Genomic DNA, 22,396 nt, shown 5'->3' with positions numbered 1-22,396 from the left:
GGCTTAATAATATGAAATCCCGAGGTCTCGAATTTAAAGAAATCCCGACATCATGAAATTTCGAAAAAAAGAATTCCCGGATCCTGAAAGGATTGATCCCTAATACCAAGCTTAAAAACACCTGATCCTGGCCCTGGAGTTCCGATTTGTCATATAACATATGACCTCGGGGCATTATTCACTATTTCTATTTACTGAGTGTTCTTGCGATCAATGTGCCACCTTGAATAAGAATGCGAAGTCATACATGTATGTTATAGGACTAGAGCCCCGATAAATGTCCGACCCACCTCATATATACATGCATCATATGAAAATAAAACTCAGATTTATTAATTGTTGGTTAAAAAAAAAAGTTGAAAATATCATTGCATCATAAATTTGATAAAACATTTTATCATATACTTAGACTAAATAACATATAAATTTTACCGTATGATAATAGCATGAAATTGACGTAAATTACATATTTTTCGAATTGGTGCTTAGCGGGCTGATATGAAAAGTTTATCACATGCTTCGATTGTTATCACATGCCTTTCCGTAACGTTATCACATGACATTCCGGTAATACTCAGTTCATTCCGGAAAATACACCTCAATGCTACTATTTCAGTGAAAAACATTACAAAGTAGTGTAAAAAACAATTATTTGAATACTGGAAAGTATATTGTTTAAAATAATAAAAAAATTAAAAATTAAAAAAAAAAAAAAACAATTATTTAATAAATGCATTTTTTAAGTTTTTCTGAAACATAATTTAGAAAGTTTCTTTAAAAAGTTGACTTTTCCAAACAATGATCATTATGTATATTGTTGAATTATTTTGTTGTTTATTCGTCCATATTAAAAAAAAATTTCTCTCTCTGTTGAGGCATATGATAGAAAGATTTCATATTGAATGTATCAATTTTTTGTCCCGACGGCCGTGAACTTTTTTACTCTTTAAACTTCGGGAACCACGTAAAAGGATCAATATATGAATTTGTTATTGTTCTCTACTGTTGAAGCATATGATAAAAAGATCATAACATGTCATTTTTCATATCGCATGTATTATCAGCCCTCGAGCCATGCGGCTCTTGGGCTGATATTGAACCTAGGGCTGATAATACATGCGATATGAAAAATGCCATGTAAAAATCTGATATTATTATTTATCTTACCTCCTATACATTTCCAGGAATATGATTGGTTAAAAGCGTCCGCGTGCAAACCGTGTATATTTGATATTAGGTTAGTAGGGAGGCGGGGCTTATCTCATACACGGTTAGTAGTGGAGTTACGTCCCTTTATATTCCTTATTAGGTAAGAAGGGGGCTGGGCTAATTTCATACACGGTTAGTAATGGTGTTATGTCCCTTTGTAAAAAACAAAACGGTACTGAGAAAAAATCTTAAAAGTTCCAACAGAAAAAGAAATTGATGATTAAGATTGAAACAAATTCATAAAACACAATTAAACCTTCATACAAGTCGTTATTGTTGGCATCTGTTTTTGTAGGATCAATGGAAGTATTTTCTTAGCGCTAACAGTAGTGAAGACTTTCTCGTTTTGAGAATCACTAGTCTTAATTTCACACGTTAAGATAGTCAGTAAGATAAATTCGTTACATAGTGTGCTAGTGACCTAATACGGTATATATACCGTATTAGGTCACTAGCACACTATGTAACTAATAATACTTAGTAGAAAATACAGATAAATTGTATGTGTAATACAATCAATGGCAAGCGTGCTGTATCAGCCACCCGTGATGATATCGATATCAGCACGGTTGCAAAAGCTTTATCACACCTTTAAACTGTATGACGTCACGTCATTGATTGCAGTCACTAATCTGTATGACGTCAGCTCAAACATATAATTTGTATGACGTCATTTCAAACCTCCTTATCTGGATGACGTCATGTCACATAAAACACATCTACTTGAGGTATATGTATATAATAAAGTGTATATGATATGGCTTTTTCAATATCACACACCGTATCAATCCTCAACCAATATAATCCCTCGAGCAGAGCTCTTGGGATTATATTGGTGTCTCGGGTTGATACGGATGCGATATTGAAAAAGCCATATGATATTCTCTATATACAATATAAGAAAGTCAATCACATAGCTTCAAAAATCATTTTTTTTTTTAAATTAAACTTGCTTTTGAAACAACTGGTCAGTTATTTGAATTGCATACACACTCTTGAACTGAATTTTAATGTGCGTATTGTTATGCGTTTACTTTACTACGTTGGTTAGAGGTATAGGGGGAGAGTTGAGATCTCACAAACATGTTTAACCCCGCCGCATTTTTGCACCTGTCCCAAGTCAGGAGCCTCTGGCCTTTGTTAGTCTTGTTTTATTTTAATTTTAGTTTCTTGTGTACAATTTGGAAATTAGTATGGCGTTCATTATCACTGGACTAGTATATATTTGTTTAGGGGCCAGCTGAAGGACGCCTCCGGGTGCGGGAATTTCTCGCTACATTGAAGACCTGTTGGTGACCCTCTGCTGTTGTTTTTTATTTGGTCGGGTTGTTGTCTCTTTGACACATTCCCCATTTCCATTCTCAATTTTACATGCATGTACATGCGTAAACAGAATAGTTTTTAGTTTGGCTTCCGTTTACCTCATGCCAACACAATAAACATATTTTCTATTTTTCCAGCACCCGCAGCACAGTCACGATATTGCTGTTGCCGATAAATTAGCCATTTCAGAGATATATTATTCAGAGCCGGCAAAATAGCCACTGCCACTTTGATTTCCTCGCTAAGGTCCGAGTTTTGACAATGGCATACCTGTCAACTGACCCGTATTCTGCGGGTGTGACCCGAGATTTTCACAATTCTGAGGGATCACCCGGAACACCCGCCGGGTCATTGAAATAACCCGGGAATTCCGAAAATGACCCGATTTCACCAATATTTCTTAGCCTTGAGATTGATTTCATAAGTAATATTCCTTTGAAATACCGGCAAATTCGTAATTCTTCCATGAACAGGAAGTTCATCTAGCTATGTAAACTGTCAAATTAAGTGACCCATTAAGTGCATGGCTTCACTTGACAGCTTTGGTGTCAAACATACTGTTAATTAACACCGATTACCTTAGAGTTATTTCCCCTTGTTTGTCACCATTCAAAATTATTCCTTATATTTACGTTTTATGGGTGAAAAAGATTAAATCATAAAAATATAAAATTCAAATACAAATTGAAAAATAAATAAATTTGGTTTTATTTACTGTCTTCTGATTGGTTAAAAGTATTAGTTTTATTTTCAATGTTGTAAATTTTTATGGCGACACGCCCACTCTGACGTTGTGTATTCATACGCCAACATGTGTTTACGTACGTTGTTATTGTTAATATAAATAATACAAAAAGTTCTTTTAGCCTTATTTTTAATAGAAATTTATTTATAATGAATGGCAATAATTTATTTTGAATTTATTGACCCATAAAATTAATTTTTGACTTCACGGATTATTCTTTGTAAAGAGTCAAAAATTAATTTTATGGTTCAATAAATTCAAAATAAATAATAGCCATTCATGAAATAACTTTTCATTATTTTTATACCTTTATACAATTTTTTAAAAAAAGTTGAAAATTATTTTTTACATTTATGCTTCCTTTTACTTTATTACTATATTTTATCATATTCCAATTTCCTTGTTCAATGAAAAATATTATGGTTAAAGGCTACATGGTCAATAGTCTCAAACATTTAAGAATTAAACACTGGACACTTTTAATTTGCAAAACACTCATTTGCAAATCCGCCGCCGCCTCAAACAAGAGCTACAATATCATGTATATAACCAAAATGTGCGGAATTACATGGGATTCAATAATTTCATTGGTTTTATACTGTTACTTTCATATTTATTTTGCAATTTGAATTATAAAAACATGGGATTTTCAATATCCCATGGGACAGGGCAAAATCCCATGGGATTTACCATTATCCCATGGGATTTTGGTTAAATCCCATGGGATTTTTTTTGGTCCCATGGGATTATTGTAGTCCCATGGGATATTTGTTGTCCCATGGGACAAAAAAAATCCCATGGGACTATAATTATCCCATGGGATTTTTAATATCCCATGGGACAAAATAAAATCCTATGGGATTAAAATTATAAATATATATATATAAATATAAAGTTATGTGTATGTTACAATGAATGCTGTTTGGTAGTAAAATGTTTTAAATGTATACGAGTTTTTTTTTTATTTTTTATATATACATATATATAATTTTTTTAAAATTTTGTCACAAACATGTTTTTTATTTGTTTATATGACAATAAATATTATTCTTATTTTGGAATGTATAATAATAATATTTTACAGTCAAAGAATAAAGTCCTTTCACTGAAACAAAATGATGAAATTTCTAAATAAATGAAAAAATATTGTTTTGAAATCTTTGTCTTGTTTATTCTATTATGAAAAATAGAACTGAAAAAATATTTCATATTCTGACTGAATAGTTCACTCTTTTCATGAGGTAAGATTTTCTTTGTTATAGGTTCATTGCAATACTTGTATAGGCAAACAATTTGAATTATATATAACTTTGTGGTGTACATAATAGTATGCTTATAATTGCAAATTTATAATATAAACACTTTTTGTTAAAGTTTTTGCTTTCTTTATTCACAGCTTGCTATGTACAATTATTCAGTCCACTATATAAGAGTGAAGTCAATAAATAATTTCATTCACTAGAATATTCCTGCAATTCTTAGACAAAACATTTTTTCAATCTGTTCTTCAAAGATCTTCCTCTGTACATCTTTATTGAATGGAGAGATTCAAATGAGAAGACAAAGCAAGTTTATTTGGACAACAACATTCTAATATCTTGTTCATTCGTTCCATCTTTCAATTGATAATTACATTGTTGTATTTATATGATCAAGTTCTTGTGCATCAATGATCGTGATGATATGACTCCTTTTTGTTTATAGTCATCATGTTGAAATTTCCTCTTTCAAATAAATGTAGGAAAAAACATGTTCCATTTCAAATTAATAAAAAAGTCGCACTATGGAGAAAAATATCAGCTTTAAGTTTTCCGTTCAGTATTGATCTGTGAATGATGACCATGAAAATCCAGATTTCTGACCTACAAATACACAAACTCAAAAATTATCAGTGAAGAGATCAATAAAATGGCTATTTTATCATGTTTATGATTAATATGATAAACTTTCATTTAAATATTCAAGTACTAAATTACAGAAATCGCTTAAATTTTATAATAGTTTAGTTAAAGTACAGCTTATTTAAAATTATAATAAAAAATATAGGCCACCGATGAGTTAAATAAGATATTACATTTTTAATGCCAAAAAATGGCTTTTTTGCACCAAAGGGAGATAATTTGGAGCTTTTTCAATGATATATGCATTTTAAAAGTCATCTGGGGCCAAACCGAATTGATTGTTTTGAATGATTTGGTGTACCATATGATAAAGATATAAATAAATTGAGTTATGAAAAAAAAATATTAAAACATTTTTCTGAAATTGTTATACCCTAGAGCCTCCTTAAATGTCATTTGATCTCTATTGGAGAAATGTCTCATTGGAAATCAGACTGCTAAGTGTTTCTTATTTTTATATCAACCCAGCCATATTATACCTGTCTAATATCAGGAGCTTGTACATAGTTCAGTGGTTGATGTTGGTTCATACACCCGTCATTTTTATTTTTCATAATTTTTTGTTTTTATAAATTAGTCTGGTATATTTGACGTTTGAATTGATGCTCTGTTTCAAATTTGGTTACTGTTGACTTTTATAGATTACTATAACATGTATAGGGTATGGGTTTTCTCATTACTTACAGGTCATCAATGGCCTCTAATAAGTAATTACAATGCTTACATCCACTAAATTGAACTCTGATGGATAGTTTTCTCTTTCATCATACCACATCTTATTTTAATAAATATTTAATTATTATTCAAGGACAAAATTTTTTATAACAGTGGACTTACCATTTAGGCTTGTAAATCTTATTTTGTTGATAATTTCTTCTGTTTATAGTTTCCCTTTTATCTTTCATGTTCTTGCCCTACACATAAAAGGGTAAACATCATTTAATGACAAAAATAACTTCTTCATGTATTACATAATTAGTAGGCAACTGAAAATTTTGTCTTATTTGTATATAACATCAACTTACTCATCATTCTTGCTGTTCAATATCATGAATATTATCATTATTCTATGAATATGAGGTCACAGTAAAATTAACCTTGGCAGGCAGACATCTTTTTTTATATGATACCTTGTAGTCATTCCATACAACAAGTAGACCTATGCTTAAAAAATCTAAGGCCAAAATTAAAAATATGTTTGTTTCCCCTCCCCCCACACGGGTCAAAAATAAGCGCCCGGGTCAAAAAATTATTTTCCACAAAAAAATCGAAATTATTTTTTTCCTGAAAATAATTTGTTTCCATTTTTAGAAAGTGCTTGAAAGTAGAAGGATTGATAATCTAAATAAATACACTCAAATTGAGCACAAACAACTGATAAGTGGCCTGGACTGGACAAGTCAAACCATTCATGTGACCATGCTATGACAATCACATCCAGTTAAAAAAAACTAGAGGCTCTCAAGAGCCTGTGTCGCTCGCCTGTTTTAAAATGTGTTTACTGATGTCGGCCATCTTCGTTGGTAGGCGGGGTCATTAGACACTTTTTTTTAAAATAGATACCCTAGTATTATGATTGTGGCCAAGTTTGGTTAAATTTGGCCAAGTAGTTTTAGAAATGATTTTTATACAAGTTACAAAAATGACGAAAAGTTGTTCAATATTGACTATAAAGGGCAATAACTCCTTAAGGGGTCCTCTAACAATTTTGATCATGCCGACTTATTTGTAGATCTTACTTTGCTCAACATTATTGCTGTCTACAGTTTATCTCTATCTATAATAGTATTCAAGATAATAACCAAAAACTGCAAAATTACCTTAAAATCACCAATTTTAGGGCAGCAACTCAACAACAGGTTGTCCAATTCAACTGAAAATTTGTGAGGGGATATATCTTATTCTGATGGACATTTAAATCTTGAAAGATTTGCCCTAAATGTCTTAGTTTCAAAGATATAAAGCAAAACCTGCATTTTACCACTATGTTCTAATTTTAGCCATGTCGGCCATTTTGTTTGGTAGGCTGAGTCATCGGACATATTTTTTAAACTACAAACCACAATGATAATTGTGGCCAAGTTTGGTAAAATTTGGCAAAGTAGTTTCAGAGAAGAAGATTTTTAAAAAAGTTACAAAAAATTATGAAAAGTTGTTAAAAATTGACTATAAAGGGCAATAACTCCTTAAGGGGTCGACTGACAATTTTGATCATGTTGACTTATTTGTAGGTCTTACTTTGCTGAACATTATTGCTTTTACAGTTTATCTCTATCTATAATAGTATTCAAGATAATAACCAAAAACTGCAAAATTTCCTTAAAATAACCATTTCACAGGCAGCAACCCATCAACAGGTTGTCCGATTCGTCTGAAAATTTCAGGGCAGATAGATCTTGACCTGATCAACAATTTTACCCCATGTCAGATTTGCTCTAAATGCTTTGGTTTTTGAGTTATAAGCCAAAAACTGCATTTTACCCCTATGTTCTATTTTTAGCCATGGCGGCCATCTTGGTTGGTTTGACAGGTCACGCGACACATTTTTTAAACTAGATACCCCAAGGATGATTGTGGCCAACTTTGGTAGAATTTGGCCAAGTAGTTTCAGAGGAGAAGATTTTTGTAAAAGTTTACAGACGACGGACGCAGGACGACAGACGACGAACGCCAAGTGATGAGAAAAGCTCACTTGACCTTTCAAGTGAGCTAAAAAAAACTGCCTTCCTGGTCTGTTTACAAAGGGTAGACCCGGGGAGGGGAAACAGACATTCTTTTAAATGTGGCCTGATAAAATGACAAAACCAAGAAAACTTATCATTGACCAAAGAACAATAAAATGCGGTAATGGTTTATATATGAATCTGCCATTCAGACATGCACACCTTACAATTGTTTCATATCTACCAAATATAATCTACCTGTAACTTTAAACATATGATAAACTGACAAAACAATGCAGTGTTTCATTGACCAATGAACCATGCATGAAAATGAGGTCAAGTTCATATAAAATATGACAGACAGCTAAGTGCATCTTACAATTATTTCATTCACTAAATAAAGGGGCCTTATTGCTTACAGTATCCGGAAAATTGACCAAACCACAAAAACTAAAAAATTTCAAAGTTCCTTATACCCTGCCAATTTGTTATGGTTGTGCCTGTTCCAAGTCAGGATCCGATAATTCAGTGATTGTCGTTTGTTTATGTGTAACATATCTGTTTTTCAATTTTTTTGTACATAAATTAGGTTGTTAGTTTTCAACTTTCAACTTGGCTATCATGTGTAAAATCATACAAGTGTTGGGAAAACAGGAAGTTGTCGAGTGATGAATCTGAAAATGCATCACACGGTATAGCTGACTTATTTAAACCTGAAACCAAATTTCAGAAATCCTTCTATTGTAGTTCCTAAGGAAAATGGGACGAAAAATATTCATCGGACGGACTGACTGACGCAAGGATGGATGGACAGACAGGGGTAAAACAGTATACCCCCCCCCCCCTTTTTTAAAGTGGGGGCATAATTTTAATAAAAACCCATGCAAGATGTCAAAACAAAAAGAAGTAACCTAATTCTTACTTGTTAGGGGCTATTTATTTATTGTCGGTTATACATATAACAATACAACATATTAAAGGTCTGTAGAGCTTTTATCCGACATACATATATATGACAAGCACAATACATTTGTACATGAAACATAAAGCTCATCACTGAGATAGTAGTCTCAGATAGAGGGAGGCGGGGTCAACCAAACTCCCCTATTCAATCTGAATGCAGGACAGAAAGTCACAGTCAAAAAGTCACACACTGTCACAGGACAAAAAGTCACAATTTAGTTTTGAGATTATTTTTCTTTGAACAAGAAAACACTCTTTTTGTATTTTTCTTGAAGTTTTATACATGAACATGATGTAGCAACTTTAAATTAAAATTTATTAAAAACAAATAAATCAGTGCATTAGGTTTGCGCACATTACCATTACATTTGCGCACAAAAATCATTACGTTTGTGTGCAGCTTTTGATTACATTTGCACACATTTTTTAACATGTAAATATAAAAAAAAAGATATAGTATGATTGCCTTTTACAGCTGACTATGCGGTATGGGCTTTACCTCGGGCTTTGCTCATTGTTGAAGGCTGTTTGGTGACCTATGGTTGTTAATGTCTGTGTCATTTTGGTCTCTTGTGGACAGTTGTCTCATTGGCAATCATACCATACCTTCTTTATATTGGCTTATGGTTGAAGGCCGTAAAGACCTCTAGTTGTTAATGTCTGTCATTTTGGTCTCTTGTGGACAGTTGTCTCATTGGCAATCATACCACATCTTCTTTTTTATATTATGAACAATTTCCTAAAATTAAAAATGAATATATGTAATAAAAAGAAGATATTTCAAAATCTTTTTTCATTTATATTCAATCAATTGTCAACAAATTGTTTGTGACTTTTTGTCCTGTGACTTTTTGTCGGAATGTCCTGTGACTTTCTGTTTTTGCAGAAGTCCAGGGAGTGTTAAAAAATCACATGTGCAAGTTGAGAGTCAACACTTACACAGGGACTACACAATACTTTTTCAGAATGTCAGCAAAAAAGAATCACTGGTGACAGGGGAGTGTAACTGATGAATTGATCCTGAATCAGATAAGATTTTCCCGGTACGTCTAAACACCGCTCAGGAGGACCTCCTGGGTGCACACATGCAGGGCATACAAAGTGCACTCATGGCAGACCCTATATAGTCGCCGTCGTATCTGCACACATGATGGATGTATATATTCGTTATAGATCGTCATACACTTCTCATTTTAGAGTTAAATTTGCAAGCAACCTCTTAAGATTCTAAAATAATAATGCTACTAAAAATATATTATTTCCCCCAATTTTCGCAATTTTTTCGCCATATAAAATATTTAGGCGACTGTGCTTTTAGTGAATATAAACGATGACGAGGCCTCACGAATAAATATAAATATGAAATATACTGGAACATCGATTAGCATAGATCGAGCAGCAGAGTAAACTTCCACATAAAGCTCGAAGTTATTTACGCCGGATAATATAGACTGTGCTCCTGAATAAAGTTGTCAAATACATTAATTTGTGTTTTTTACTTCTACATGTTCTACAAGAAATTTGATTCAAATGCTAATTACGCACCATTTGCTGAGCAGAGAATCATTCTAAGCCAGGAACCGTCTATACTAACTGATAACAGTAAGAATAGAAAGTCTCTGTAAAAAGGCAGTCAATACTAACAGAACTGTATTAACTTAATGATACATGTACATCAAGTTCCAGCACCTCACCAAGCACCCTTGCCTTGCATACTGAGATGGCAAACTGGTGTGTGTCAGTATTTTAATATAAAACTGCGTAGGTTCATATCGTTTGATTCAACGTTTGTTTGGTTATTTTTTAAGGATCGTTGTAAAATTATATCTAAATCTTTGTTAAAATACGATTTTAAATTGTTCAATTCTTTCTATTTCATAATTTTGTCAAAGTCTACTTTTTAAAGTTTTAAATTTTACAGAAAAAATGAATATTCCAATTTGATTTGAAGAAAATCTTTTTGAACTGTCATGACATGGTGTTGCAAAGCTGATTACAGGTAACTATAACATACAGTAATTTTCCATTACGACAGTGCGTGTATTCTCGGGTGTGTATAACGTATAGTTTTCTAGAGAACATCCTGTCTACGTGTAATACAGATTGATGACATTATACAACATTTCTTTGGTTAAATGTGATAAGGTATCTGTGTCCATTCCCTATTTCAACACCACTAATTTTTCGAAGAAAAAAAATCAAAAAAAAAAATTATATGAAATTAAGAAGAAAAGTAGCAAATATAAACTTCAGTAATTGCGCATTGAGTAAACATAATTCCAATATTGCATGAACAAATCCGTGAGAAAACGTATATATACATGTATGAATAAAGATGTGTTTTAAAAGACCTATTGGCATTATTTCACACTAGGACCTAAGATAACTAGAACTAAGCAATGGTTGATCCAGAAATTTTCATAAGTGGGGACTCATTGACTGCCTTAGAGGGGTCACGTCCAGTCATGCTTCCGTGATTCCCTATATAATCTACCATTTGTTTCCCAAGATTTAGGAGGGGGCTGGTACACACATATATATATAAATATACCTCTGCGGCGGAGCCAGCCATTTGAAAAGAAGGGGGTCTCAACCCAGGACAAAAGGGGGAGGGGGTGGTTCCAACCATATGTCCCCATTCAAATACATTGATCGTTCAAAAAAAGGGGTGGTTCCAACCCCCGAAACCCTCCCCCTGGATCCGCCACTGATACCTAGTATGCATATAATTAAGAACAGCTTTGAATATATGCATATAAAATAATGGTACGTTTAAAAACCGTTCAGGATCTCCTGGTTGCACACAGGACATTAAGTAACTTAGGACATGTATATATAATAGTAAGAGTTCAGGGTATACATTCGATAACTAACATATTTTATAATTTTGTAATTTTTGTTTTGATAAAATCTGAGACATATAACACATGTATTGAGACATATATATAATACATGTGTCTCTGAAAAAATCAAACCATCTTTAAAGAAGTTATTTCAGTTTGAATCGACTGTCTTTTGCATTAGAATTCCAAAACGTTAATGTTATTTACAAATGCCAAAACCTGCAAGAAAGAAACATTTATATTCGGTGATTTTTACACTAAACGTTTTCGTAATTTCAAGGACGTATAACTAACATACGTCCTTGGTAATTTGTTTTAAAAATATTAAAAAGTACATGTACATCGTTTTTTCAAGATTTGTATAGTAACTGGTTTAATTAAGTCCCCTTGATGAAATTTAAATTGCGAGACGCTAATTAATAAACTATGATCTATCTATCGGCATGCGTCGTTATTTGGGATACGTCACGGATGACCGATGGTCATATTCAATACGATATACCAATCATCATTTGAATTTGGGCAATTGATCTTTAATAATTAGGACTAATTGGTGATGGCAGAGAATAAGTCGCTGGTGATGGTTAAAAACATATAGAAGTAAACTTTGCAAAAAAAAAGGTTTCCTCGGAAAAAATTATGAAAATATATGAATATGCTAAATAATTTTTTTTTCCGAAATAATAATTAAAGACGTTTAGAAATAACAAATTTTCACAGTTGGGAAATTTTCAATTCAAGTTATTTCATTTTGAAAACGTTGAAAAATATAGATCTTATTATATGTTAAATGTGGGCCGCTTGGAGATCAACTTGTGAAACCCTGCATAATTAGGGTTTGTCTACTTTCGTCTTTTTATATTACCAAACATTCCATAATCAAGGATTTGTACAAGGCCTTGTTATAATGAATATTATCGCCAATATCACCATAATTAAATAAAGAACAGATACAATATTCGCCTAAAGAGTTTGCCATCTAACAATTCAAAATGAAATGTTGAGTCGAAACTGAGGTACCAAATCTATAAAAAGAATCACTATTTTAGTCGAAATTAAACTGTATATAATATTCTTTTTTTCAAAACTCCTGAAATAATTTAACATTAACTATAGAGAGCTTACATATGCAAATCTGTTTAAAAGTATGTGAGCGTAAATAAAATTTGTTTATTACCCCCCCCCTTTTTTCCTTCTATAAAATTTAATTGTAAACGATTTTCGTTCTTAATTTGTGTTTGCTCATTAACTGGGGTTCATGCTGTCAAAAAAAAATGTCTCCTTGTGTAAAACTTATTGATAAGAAAAAATTGAAGCTTCCAGAAGAATAACGGTACGTCTAAACACCGCTTGAAGGACCTCCTGATTGCACTCATGACATACGAAGTGCACTCAGGACCCTTTATAGTCATCGCACACAGGATGGATGCATATATTCTTTATACGCTTCTTATTTTAGAGTTAAATTTGGTAGAATTTGTAATTCTTAGAAAATAATAAGGGCACGTGTCACTGATTACACAACTACTGAGCCATGAATTATCCAATCAACAAAATTAATCGGATTATCTTTATTGTTGTTTTATACATTGTGTTGTTAGTACAGTGTGACCATGCGGGAAGTAATATTGTGACGTCTAGAATGAATATCACGATGTTTTAAGATTTTCGTCTTTTATTAAAATTTCGTTCCATAAATTTTTAAGTTTTATTCTTAATTTTATTATCATGTCCTGGACCAGTAATTAATTCTTAAATTTGCACGAGTTTGAAAAGGGAAATAATTATAAATGTTCATACTTTAAAAGAATTTATATTAATTAAAGTTTTGTATATGGAATCCGTTCTAAACGGTAAAAGCCGTACTTTTCAAACAATCAAACTCATATACATGTAGTTAGATGTTATTTCTCATTTTTATCGAACTTGTCCAGGAATTTTATTTTTGAGTTATACGAATATTTTAAGAAATCCGTTTTTATTAAGTTTTTTTTCTCTAATTAAAGTCGTTTTGTCCAGTTTCACAAGCCTGAAACGAATTTCAATGCGAAAATAAATTCTGAAAATGAACTTGTCTCCGTTTTCGTCTCCGCTTTTTGAAAATTATGATATTTTGGGTATAATTATTTCTAAAAAATATGTAAGTTAGATTGTAGTAGCGAGAAATTTTAAAAAAGAAGATGTGGTATGATTGCTAATGAGACAACTATCCACAAAAGACCAAAATGACACAAACATTAACAAAGAAAGACTATTTCGAAGACAGTTTATTGACACGAAATCCGTTCAAACCACGACTAAGTCTTCGTGCACAGATTTCCGTTAAGGTTAAACTGAATATTGTACATAATTGTCTTCTCTTGTATAATGGTTTGTTGAGAATAAAGATATACAAATGTAATAAAATTTGATATTCAGTCAACATTGTGTTTATTTAAAAACTTGATTTAGAGAGAGAGATAGAGAAAAGAATCACACTGAAAAACAAAAATCGAACTTGTTACAGAAAAAAAAACGCAACTATAAAATAATTTTCTTTATTCGTGAACTGCAAAACACAACAAATTAATTTACCCGTCATCATGAAAAATAAACTGAAAAAGCACATCGAATGAGATATATGTTTTATTTTTTCTATATGCAAATTCATGTTAAAGGTAAAACTGAACTAAACAATACAATTCCTAAAAAACAATAAAGATAATCCAATCAATTTTGTTGATTGGATAATTCATGGCTCAGTAGTTGTGTAATCAGTGACACGTGCCCTCATTATTTTATAAGAATTAACATATCTATCTAAGTTCGATTCAGGCGCGGATCCAGATGGGGGGTTCTGGGGGGGTTCTGGGGGGGTTGGAACCCCCCCCTTTTTTTTGGCCGATCAATGCATTTGAATGGGGACATGTAGTTGAACCCCCCTTTTTTTGCCCTGGGTTAGGACCCCCCCCCTTTTTAAAATGGCTGGATCCGCCCCTGCGATTTCAACTTCTACCAAAATTTAACTCTAAAATAAGAAGCGTATAACGAATATAAACATCCATCATGTGTGCAGATATGATTACGGTAATGGGTCCTGAGTGCACTTTGTATGTCCTGAGTGCACTCAGGAGGTCCTGAGCGGTTGTTTAGACGTACCCGAAGAATAAATTATTTCCTGAACCTAAAATACATTTATCTGTAATTAAAGAAAATTCGCCTAAAACATTCTCTCATATATTTAAACAATTAATTGTAAAATAATTAATTCAACGTCGGACTTTCTGTCTGTTTACTAATACTTTTCTTGTTCAGTTTAGTTTATACCCATAATAGATGAACGGAAATAAGTACTTTTTTTAGGAAAATTTACAACTAGATGAACGGAATTAAGTACTTTTTAGGAAAATTTACAACTCAAATTTTCAAAAACAAAATTCTACACTTTTTACCTGGATGTTTTTCTCTGTCTCGAAGCCGCAACCTTTGACCCGCGACCAACACCTCACATGACGTATTCTCGATGTTGAGGTATTGACAATATACAATCACATTTATCAATATACAGCAAGTAAGTAATTTGGTGTTGAATGCCAGTAGATCAGAATTTGTTAATTGAACTTTACCTGTTTAAGGGGCACTAGCTGCCAAATTCATGTTCTTCATCGATTTTAATAAAATTCACATAACGTGTATATAGTGTTGAATTGTTTATTAAAATGTTGCGCACAATCTTGGCTGATATGCATAAAACCATTATATTTCATGACACTGCATGAAAAAGAAATTGACTTATCGCATAATACCAGAACCAGAGACATATATATTGTATCTAATATCTCTGCCAGAACTAAAAAATAAACTACAGTAAGTCCACATACACATAAGAGGGTATGGATGTGAATTAACAGAATAGAGAACAAAGGACAAAGAAAAAAAAGGAATAAAGAATAGTGAAAGAAAGAGAATAATGGAAAAAAGTGTAAGTTATTAAAAATATAACTAAAACAAGAATGTGTTCCCAGTACACGGATGCCCCACTCGCACTATCATTTTCTATGTTCAGTGGACCGTGAAATTGGGGTAAGAACTCTAATTGACATTAAAATTAGAAAGATCATACCATAAGGAACATATATACTAAGTTTCAGGTTGATTGGACTTCAACTTCATCAAAAACTACCTCGACCAAAAACTTTAACCTGAAACAGGACGAACGAACGGAGGCACAGACCAGAAAACATAATGCCCCTCTACTATCGTAGGTGGGGCATAAAAAGAAGACAGAAAAAAAGACACCCCTCCGAGACGAGCCTTACATGCACTGTTAACTTATGATTGTTATTACCCAAGGTTAATTTTACGGCGGCTCATTTTATTTTGGCTTAGAAATAAACATAATTGACAAGTTTCCTTCCCCTGCATTCTCGATCCCACATGTAAATAGCACGGTGATTTCAAAAAGACATTGATACATCATTACAACACTTGCCGTCAGTATTTGAATATATTGATTAAGAAGGTATAGAAGATTAATGCACGCACACTATTATCCACCACTGGCCTAAATAGTTAGTCCGCAAACAACGAGGGTCATAAAAACCCAGCACTTTGAACACAGCCACCGGCATGGTGTGAATCTGAAAGCTTCCCACTATCATTTCTACCCATAGAAAACTTTTGCCTTTCATTTATCAAAAATGAAATATGTTGATATTAATGGTATATAAGAATTATTGGGGAATTCAAACCATTCCTATTGTAAGTGATAAAACTAAATTTATATCAGGGTGATTGAAATGAGGAAAAAAAAGGGGGAATCAGGAGTTCAGGGACCCCTGTTTGGGAAAAGAATTGGTTGATTATATATGGAATCACTGAGTCATGGCAGGAGCAGGCCCCTCTTAGGCAGTCGGTGGGCCCCACTTATGAAAAATTCTGGATCCACCACTGTGGTCATGGTGGTCTTCAGTTGTATTATCTTTAAAAAAAAAAATTACACCTGTATAGTGTATATTCTTTAGTGTAAATCAAGGGAAAATACTGTGAACTATCTGTGCATTGGGGCTTATTAAAAGGTATTTCGGGGGGAAGAAAGAAGGGAGGGTGAGTCCATGGGAGGTAATCCCCACCCCTTTCAATTTGAGAATATGCTATTATCTTGTAAACGGTCCAGATCCCCATCCCTAAACCATATATATTCTTGAATGGGACGATAAAACAAATCAAATGAAATTAAAAGGAGGTCTTTGGGGGTTACCCCACTCTGTTCAATTTGAGAATGTGCTATTATCTTGTGAACGATCCAGATCCCCACCCCTAAACCATATATATTCTTGTCGGGGACAATAAAATTAATAATGAAATAAAATAAAAGTGAAGTCCCACCCCCTCTAGTTTGAAAACTTGTAAACGGTCAAGATCCCCACCCCTAAACCATATTTATATATTCTTGTATAGAACAATAAAACAAATCAAAGGAAATATCTTTAGGGAGAGTCCATGGGGTTCACCCCCACCCCCACATGTTTGAGAAACTTTTAAATGGTTGAGATCCCCTGTCATCCAGTGGTGAGGTGAAAAAATTTCAGGATCCCTGATCCCCACCGTCAAACCATATATATTCTTGTATGAGACAATAAAACAAATCAAATGAATATAGGATCATCCCCTTTGTCTTGGGTTGGGAACCCCCCTTTTTAAAATGGCTGGATCCGCCCCGGCATACCATCTAGCTAGCTATAAAGGCTTTAAAAATATGAAATCAAACAAGGAAATTAACAGTGTAGGCAACTGTTTTGAATTTAAAAAAAAGTCTTTTACATATATATAACAATGTTAAATTTTTTGTGCATTTATTTTTGCTTATCGTATTTTCAATAATAGACAAAATTGCATGATTGAATATTGTAATTTAAGAAAAATCAGCATACATGATATAAAATGGGAAGTGGAAACTGGGAATTTGACAAAGAGACAACAACCCAATCAAAGAGCAGACAACGGCCGAAGGTCACTTATGGGTCTTCAATGCAGTGAGAAAAATTCGGCACTGGTCTTCAGCTCATAAATATGTATCAGAAATGAAAACGAGATACAGCTTTCAGTTGTATTAATAAAAACCTCACAATAAGTTCTGAATATCAGAATATACAGTATTGTAAGATTCTCTCAAAATGTACACATAGAGCTGAAAAACTGTCAGTGACTGTAAAATTAATCATGCTTACATTAAAGTCCATGGAGTCCATCTTAATATGCATACTCTCGTACAAAGGAATATAAGTATGCAATAGACATCAAGTTTTCAAAAATAAGAGTATCTATGCCATTAATTTACGACGAGATCTTAATCAAGTAATAATTTCGGTTTGTTTAAATATTTCGGAGGTTAGTATGACCTCCTCTTTGGTGATGATGTTTTCGTTTTAAAGTTGGGAAAATTGTTTGTACATGTACCAACAAAAATAAAAACACAAATTCAATCTAGAATTATGTTTTTATCATTTTTTTATGTTTAGGTTGTCAGCAAGATGAAAAGGACAAGTATGCAGTTCAAAATTCAAAATGTGGATAAGTTGAGGTTCTAGGTCTTACCTTTGCAGATTTTCATATTTTGCATGAATGAATTCAAAGGTTATATGATGGACAGCAGAGAAAGAAAAAAACAACTTTTCAATTATCCTGCTCCTGGATAAATGTAAAACATCTTGTTTTTCGGTAAGTTTTATGCTCTGTTTTGATAGTGTTAGTGCATTCATCTTTCCAGTCTTTCCTCTAAATTGTAAGTTTTTGGTGAGTGTTCACCATGAATTTCAGTAAGTAACTTGTGGATTTACATGTATTATACTCAAAATTTAATACTAATATTAATGGGATTTTAGCATGACATCCTGCCAAATGCTTGTTAATCATGTTTATGTTCCAGAACAAACAAGTATTTGGACTGTACGCATACAGTCTGCCCAATTTTAAGAAGTTGGTCAAGTTTATTACAAACAAATGTACAGTACAGATCAACATAACTGAAATCTTTAATAGATTAATACAAAAAGTTTAATTGCAGTTAAAATAAAAACACAGGTTTGGTTGAGCTGGTACCAGACAGTACAAGTATACTTAAATGGTCTGACTGTACACATATGGTGGGACTGTAAGTTCTGGACCATAAAAGTAAGATCCGAATACTGATATGGTCTGGAACATTTATACATGTCTTAAAATTAATATCAAACACATTGGTGTTTTTTAACTTGGTAATAAGTTATGTGATAGAACTATAATGTTTTGGGATATCAAAATCAAAAATATCCCATTTTTACTTTTAATAAAGAAGAAGATTATTGATGTATGTTTAAATGTATATTAAAATGAGACAGCAAGCCAACAACACAAAAAAAAAGGATAAAACATAAATATTTTGTTTGTATCAATGTTATAATTTCCAATATGTTCAAGGTATTTTTTCATTGAAATAAAACACAAATTGAAATCTGTCTGAACTTCAAAAGCTTAAAGAAATATTGTTTCTGTTGTCTGCATTTTGTATAATATATTGCAAATTCTTGTGAATAATGGAATGTTATTATAGTTGTCTAAAGTTTTAACTTTTAACATTGATCTTTATACTGTAAAATTCATAAATTATTGCGTGCATTTATTATTGCGATTCTGTCATTTTAGACTTAAATGCGATTTTAAATTTTACGATTTTGAAAAATCCTGTTTAATCCATATGAAATATTTCATAATACGAGTTTAAATTATTGCGTTTACAACTCCGTTGCATTTTTCGCAATAAAAAAAACTTGCATTAATTCCGAATTTACAGTATATATATATATTATGTATATAACTTGGGAAAATACCCAAATTTTATAAAGAAGAATAAATTAATTGATTGTTATATGGTATTAGAATAGGAAGATGTGGTATATTATTAAATTTGACAACCCTCCATCAGAGACCAAAGGATGTAGGCCGTTAGCAACTGATGACACTGGACAACCTTTAACAATCAGTAAAATCCATACCGCATAGCTATTTTTATTGAAAATCATATTATTGCTACATGTATGAAAACAATTTTGTATAATCCATTACTTTAGATTTTATTGGTTCTTTTTCAGAAGGATTGAAATTCACCACCTAAAATAAATGGAGAAAACATAGAAACAAGACCAGAATAAATTCAAAGAAAAAAGTTGGATCAGTTATTATTTTCATCACTCAGTCAATGATTTGAAGTTCTTTTAAATTCAAAAAAATATTGAAACCACAATAATGTCAAAGTTCTGTGCTGAATGTCCAAAAAGTGGACTATACCATCAAACAATGCTGGATGATAAGAAACTATTAATGTTTTGTGTTGAGGGATATTGTGAAAAAATAGATTTACTTAAATAGCTACTAGTATGTTAAGCCTAACAATAGAGTTTTTATTGATTTCAAATGGCAAATAATTGTGTTTCAAGAAAGTATTCTATAATTCATGAATAAACATATATTGATACTTACATTATCTGCTTTGTTGTTTAAAAGTTTAGTTTTGAACAGTTAAAGAACAATATGCTAAATTAACATTTCCCAAGAAAAAAAGATATTCAATTAAAAAGATTCATCTTATAATAATTTACTACCAAATAGAATACATTGTAACATACACATTACTGTTTATTTATATCTATATATTTACAATTAGAATCCCATAGGATTTTAATTTGTCCCATGGGATATTAAAAATCCCATGGGATAATAAAAATCCCATGGGATTTTTTTTGTCCCATGGGACAACAAATATCCCATGGGACTACAATAATCCCATGGGACAAAAAAAAATCCCATGGGATTTAACCAAAATCCCATGGGATAATGGTAAATCCCATGGGATTTTGCCCTGTCCCATGGGATATTGAAAATCCCATGTTTTTATAATTCAAATTGCAAAATAAATATGAAAGTAACTGTAGAAAACCAATGAAATTATTGAATCCCATGTAATTCTGCACATTTTGGTTATATACATGATATTGTAGCTCTTGTTTGAGGCGGCGGCGGATTTGCAAATGAGTGTTTTGCAAATTAAAAGTGTCCAGTGTTATTTGTTGATTGTCATTTAATTGAAATTTTCTTGTAATTATTTTTTCAAGATACTGGTTACCTCGACACGGGGTACATCGTACGTCAAATTTGACGTTAGTGGTGACAGGAATATTCCAGTTTCTTGTGAAATGGTTCTAGATACACACAGTAATCTCTATCTGCTGACAGGAAACAGGGTAACTATAATGCGTACAATTTGAAATAGGATCTCATATCAACTTTGTAAATTTGTTACCATATGATATTGATAAACTGATGCAATACAATATGAAAATAACGTTTAATCGCACGGGGGGGGGGGAGGTAACTTCGATATTTTTTGGTAGGGGTGTGCCATTTTTGCCTCAAAAAACGTACCCATTTTAATATAACATTCACTGAAATTCAGTTCCTATAGTTATATAAATATTTAAGAAAGAATGACTTATACTTATATACAATATTTAAAATATGATCCATGCTTATATAAGCACTAACTCATCATCACTCATTATTCATAAATATACCAGCTACCCTTAAGTTTTTATATATGAATTGACATCGTTTGGTGCACATATATGTTATCGTTATATATCACGGTGGGTATGGTTGTCCTGCGAGAGAACGTTCTGTGCTGGTGATTTGGTCCGGTCAGGTGCTGGTGGGTCCTGATTCTGTGCTGGTGGGTTTGTTTACATTGTATCAGAACGGCAATAAAACGACTGTTTTGTTGCTTAATTTTTCTCTGATGCGTCATAAGTACCATGCAAAGTATATTACAACAATATTATATTGCAAAAGTCGTGCAAGTTCGTTAAACGGAATTGTCCTGACGCTGTGCTGGTGATAAGAAAAACGGTCCTGGTTCTGTGCTCCTATGTCCTGGTTCTGTGTCTTTATATTTTGTTAAAAGTGGCATATATTCAAGATCATTGATGCTGTACTGTTATTGACTAATTAACTGTTGTCTGCTTTCTTGAAATTGACATTGTTGTGAATCTGTTTACTGTTATTATGAGAGAAAAAATACCCCTTTTTTTTTTAATTAACTGTAATCTTATTTATTGGCCTGTTAATGGAACTCTTCTTGTCCCCTTTTAAGATAAGAAAATATGTTTACGATTTTCGGGATTACGATCATTTTTTGCAAGATCACCAAAATACGTTGTAATTTATGCAATACTTATATAAAGTAGATGATGTGGTATGTTTGTTGTCAATGGACAAATTTCCATAAGAAACCAAAGGAAGTATGTGTTAACAACCATACGTCATCGTACGACCTTCAACAATAACCCATGAAATAAAAATGTAAAAGGTTTTGCATAAAAATGGAAAGCAAAAATATAGAACAAAAGACTTTCTGAGCGTTTGAATCATATGTCTTTAGCAGCTTAAAACACATTTGTTTGTGAACAATTTAGTGCTGACTATAAGAATGACAATAGTGATGCGGGTTTGTTAGTTTGGTTTTTTTTTTTTTTGGGGGGGGGGATAAGTTAGAGCGAGGTTACAGTGAAAGTTTTAAGCTTGGAATAGTTTCCCGTAAGATTTAAAAGTTGTATTTTAAAAGTTCGATAGAATACCAAAAAAAATCACTATTTTATGAAAGGGCAGACTGGAATATGTCAATTTCGAAAATTATATACCTCGTAGCTTCGTACTACCAATTGAGTATGAAACAAGTAT

The 22,396-nt window shown here is 32.4% G+C and overlaps 1 protein-coding gene and 2 long non-coding RNA genes across 3 annotated transcripts in view; 2 read left to right on the top strand and 1 right to left on the bottom strand.

The window, feature by feature from the left end:
• Positions 1-4,423: 4,423 nt before the first annotated feature.
• Positions 4,424-11,697, bottom strand: LOC139485460 (uncharacterized). The gene is made up of 3 exons (XR_011655330.1): positions 9,744-11,697; positions 6,016-6,092; positions 4,424-5,139 (listed from the first exon to the last, which is right to left on the bottom strand). It is a non-coding gene; the product is annotated as an uncharacterized lncRNA (long non-coding RNA).
• Positions 11,698-15,996: 4,299 nt separating this feature from the next.
• On the top strand, positions 15,997-20,144 carry LOC139485459 (uncharacterized). The gene is made up of 3 exons (XR_011655328.1): positions 15,997-16,148; positions 18,148-18,346; positions 19,756-20,144. It is a non-coding gene; the product is annotated as an uncharacterized lncRNA (long non-coding RNA).
• A 627-nt stretch (positions 20,145-20,771) lies between these two features.
• Positions 20,772-22,396, top strand: part of LOC139485729 (hepatocyte growth factor receptor-like) — a 34,173-nt gene continuing 32,548 nt past the window's right edge. Inside the window, exon 1 of the mRNA XM_071270377.1 lies at positions 20,772-20,904. Coding sequence (XP_071126478.1) covers positions 20,857-20,904 — 48 coding nt within the window. The 5' untranslated portion in view covers positions 20,772-20,856. The remainder of the gene's footprint in view (positions 20,905-22,396) is intronic.

The sequence above is a fragment of the Mytilus edulis genome, chromosome 1, assembly GCF_963676685.1.
Source record: "Mytilus edulis chromosome 1, xbMytEdul2.2, whole genome shotgun sequence".
Taxonomy (NCBI): Eukaryota; Metazoa; Mollusca; class Bivalvia; order Mytilida; family Mytilidae; genus Mytilus; species Mytilus edulis.
Note: the sequence above shows the minus strand (reverse complement) of the source record. Positions and strands in the feature narration are given on the sequence as shown.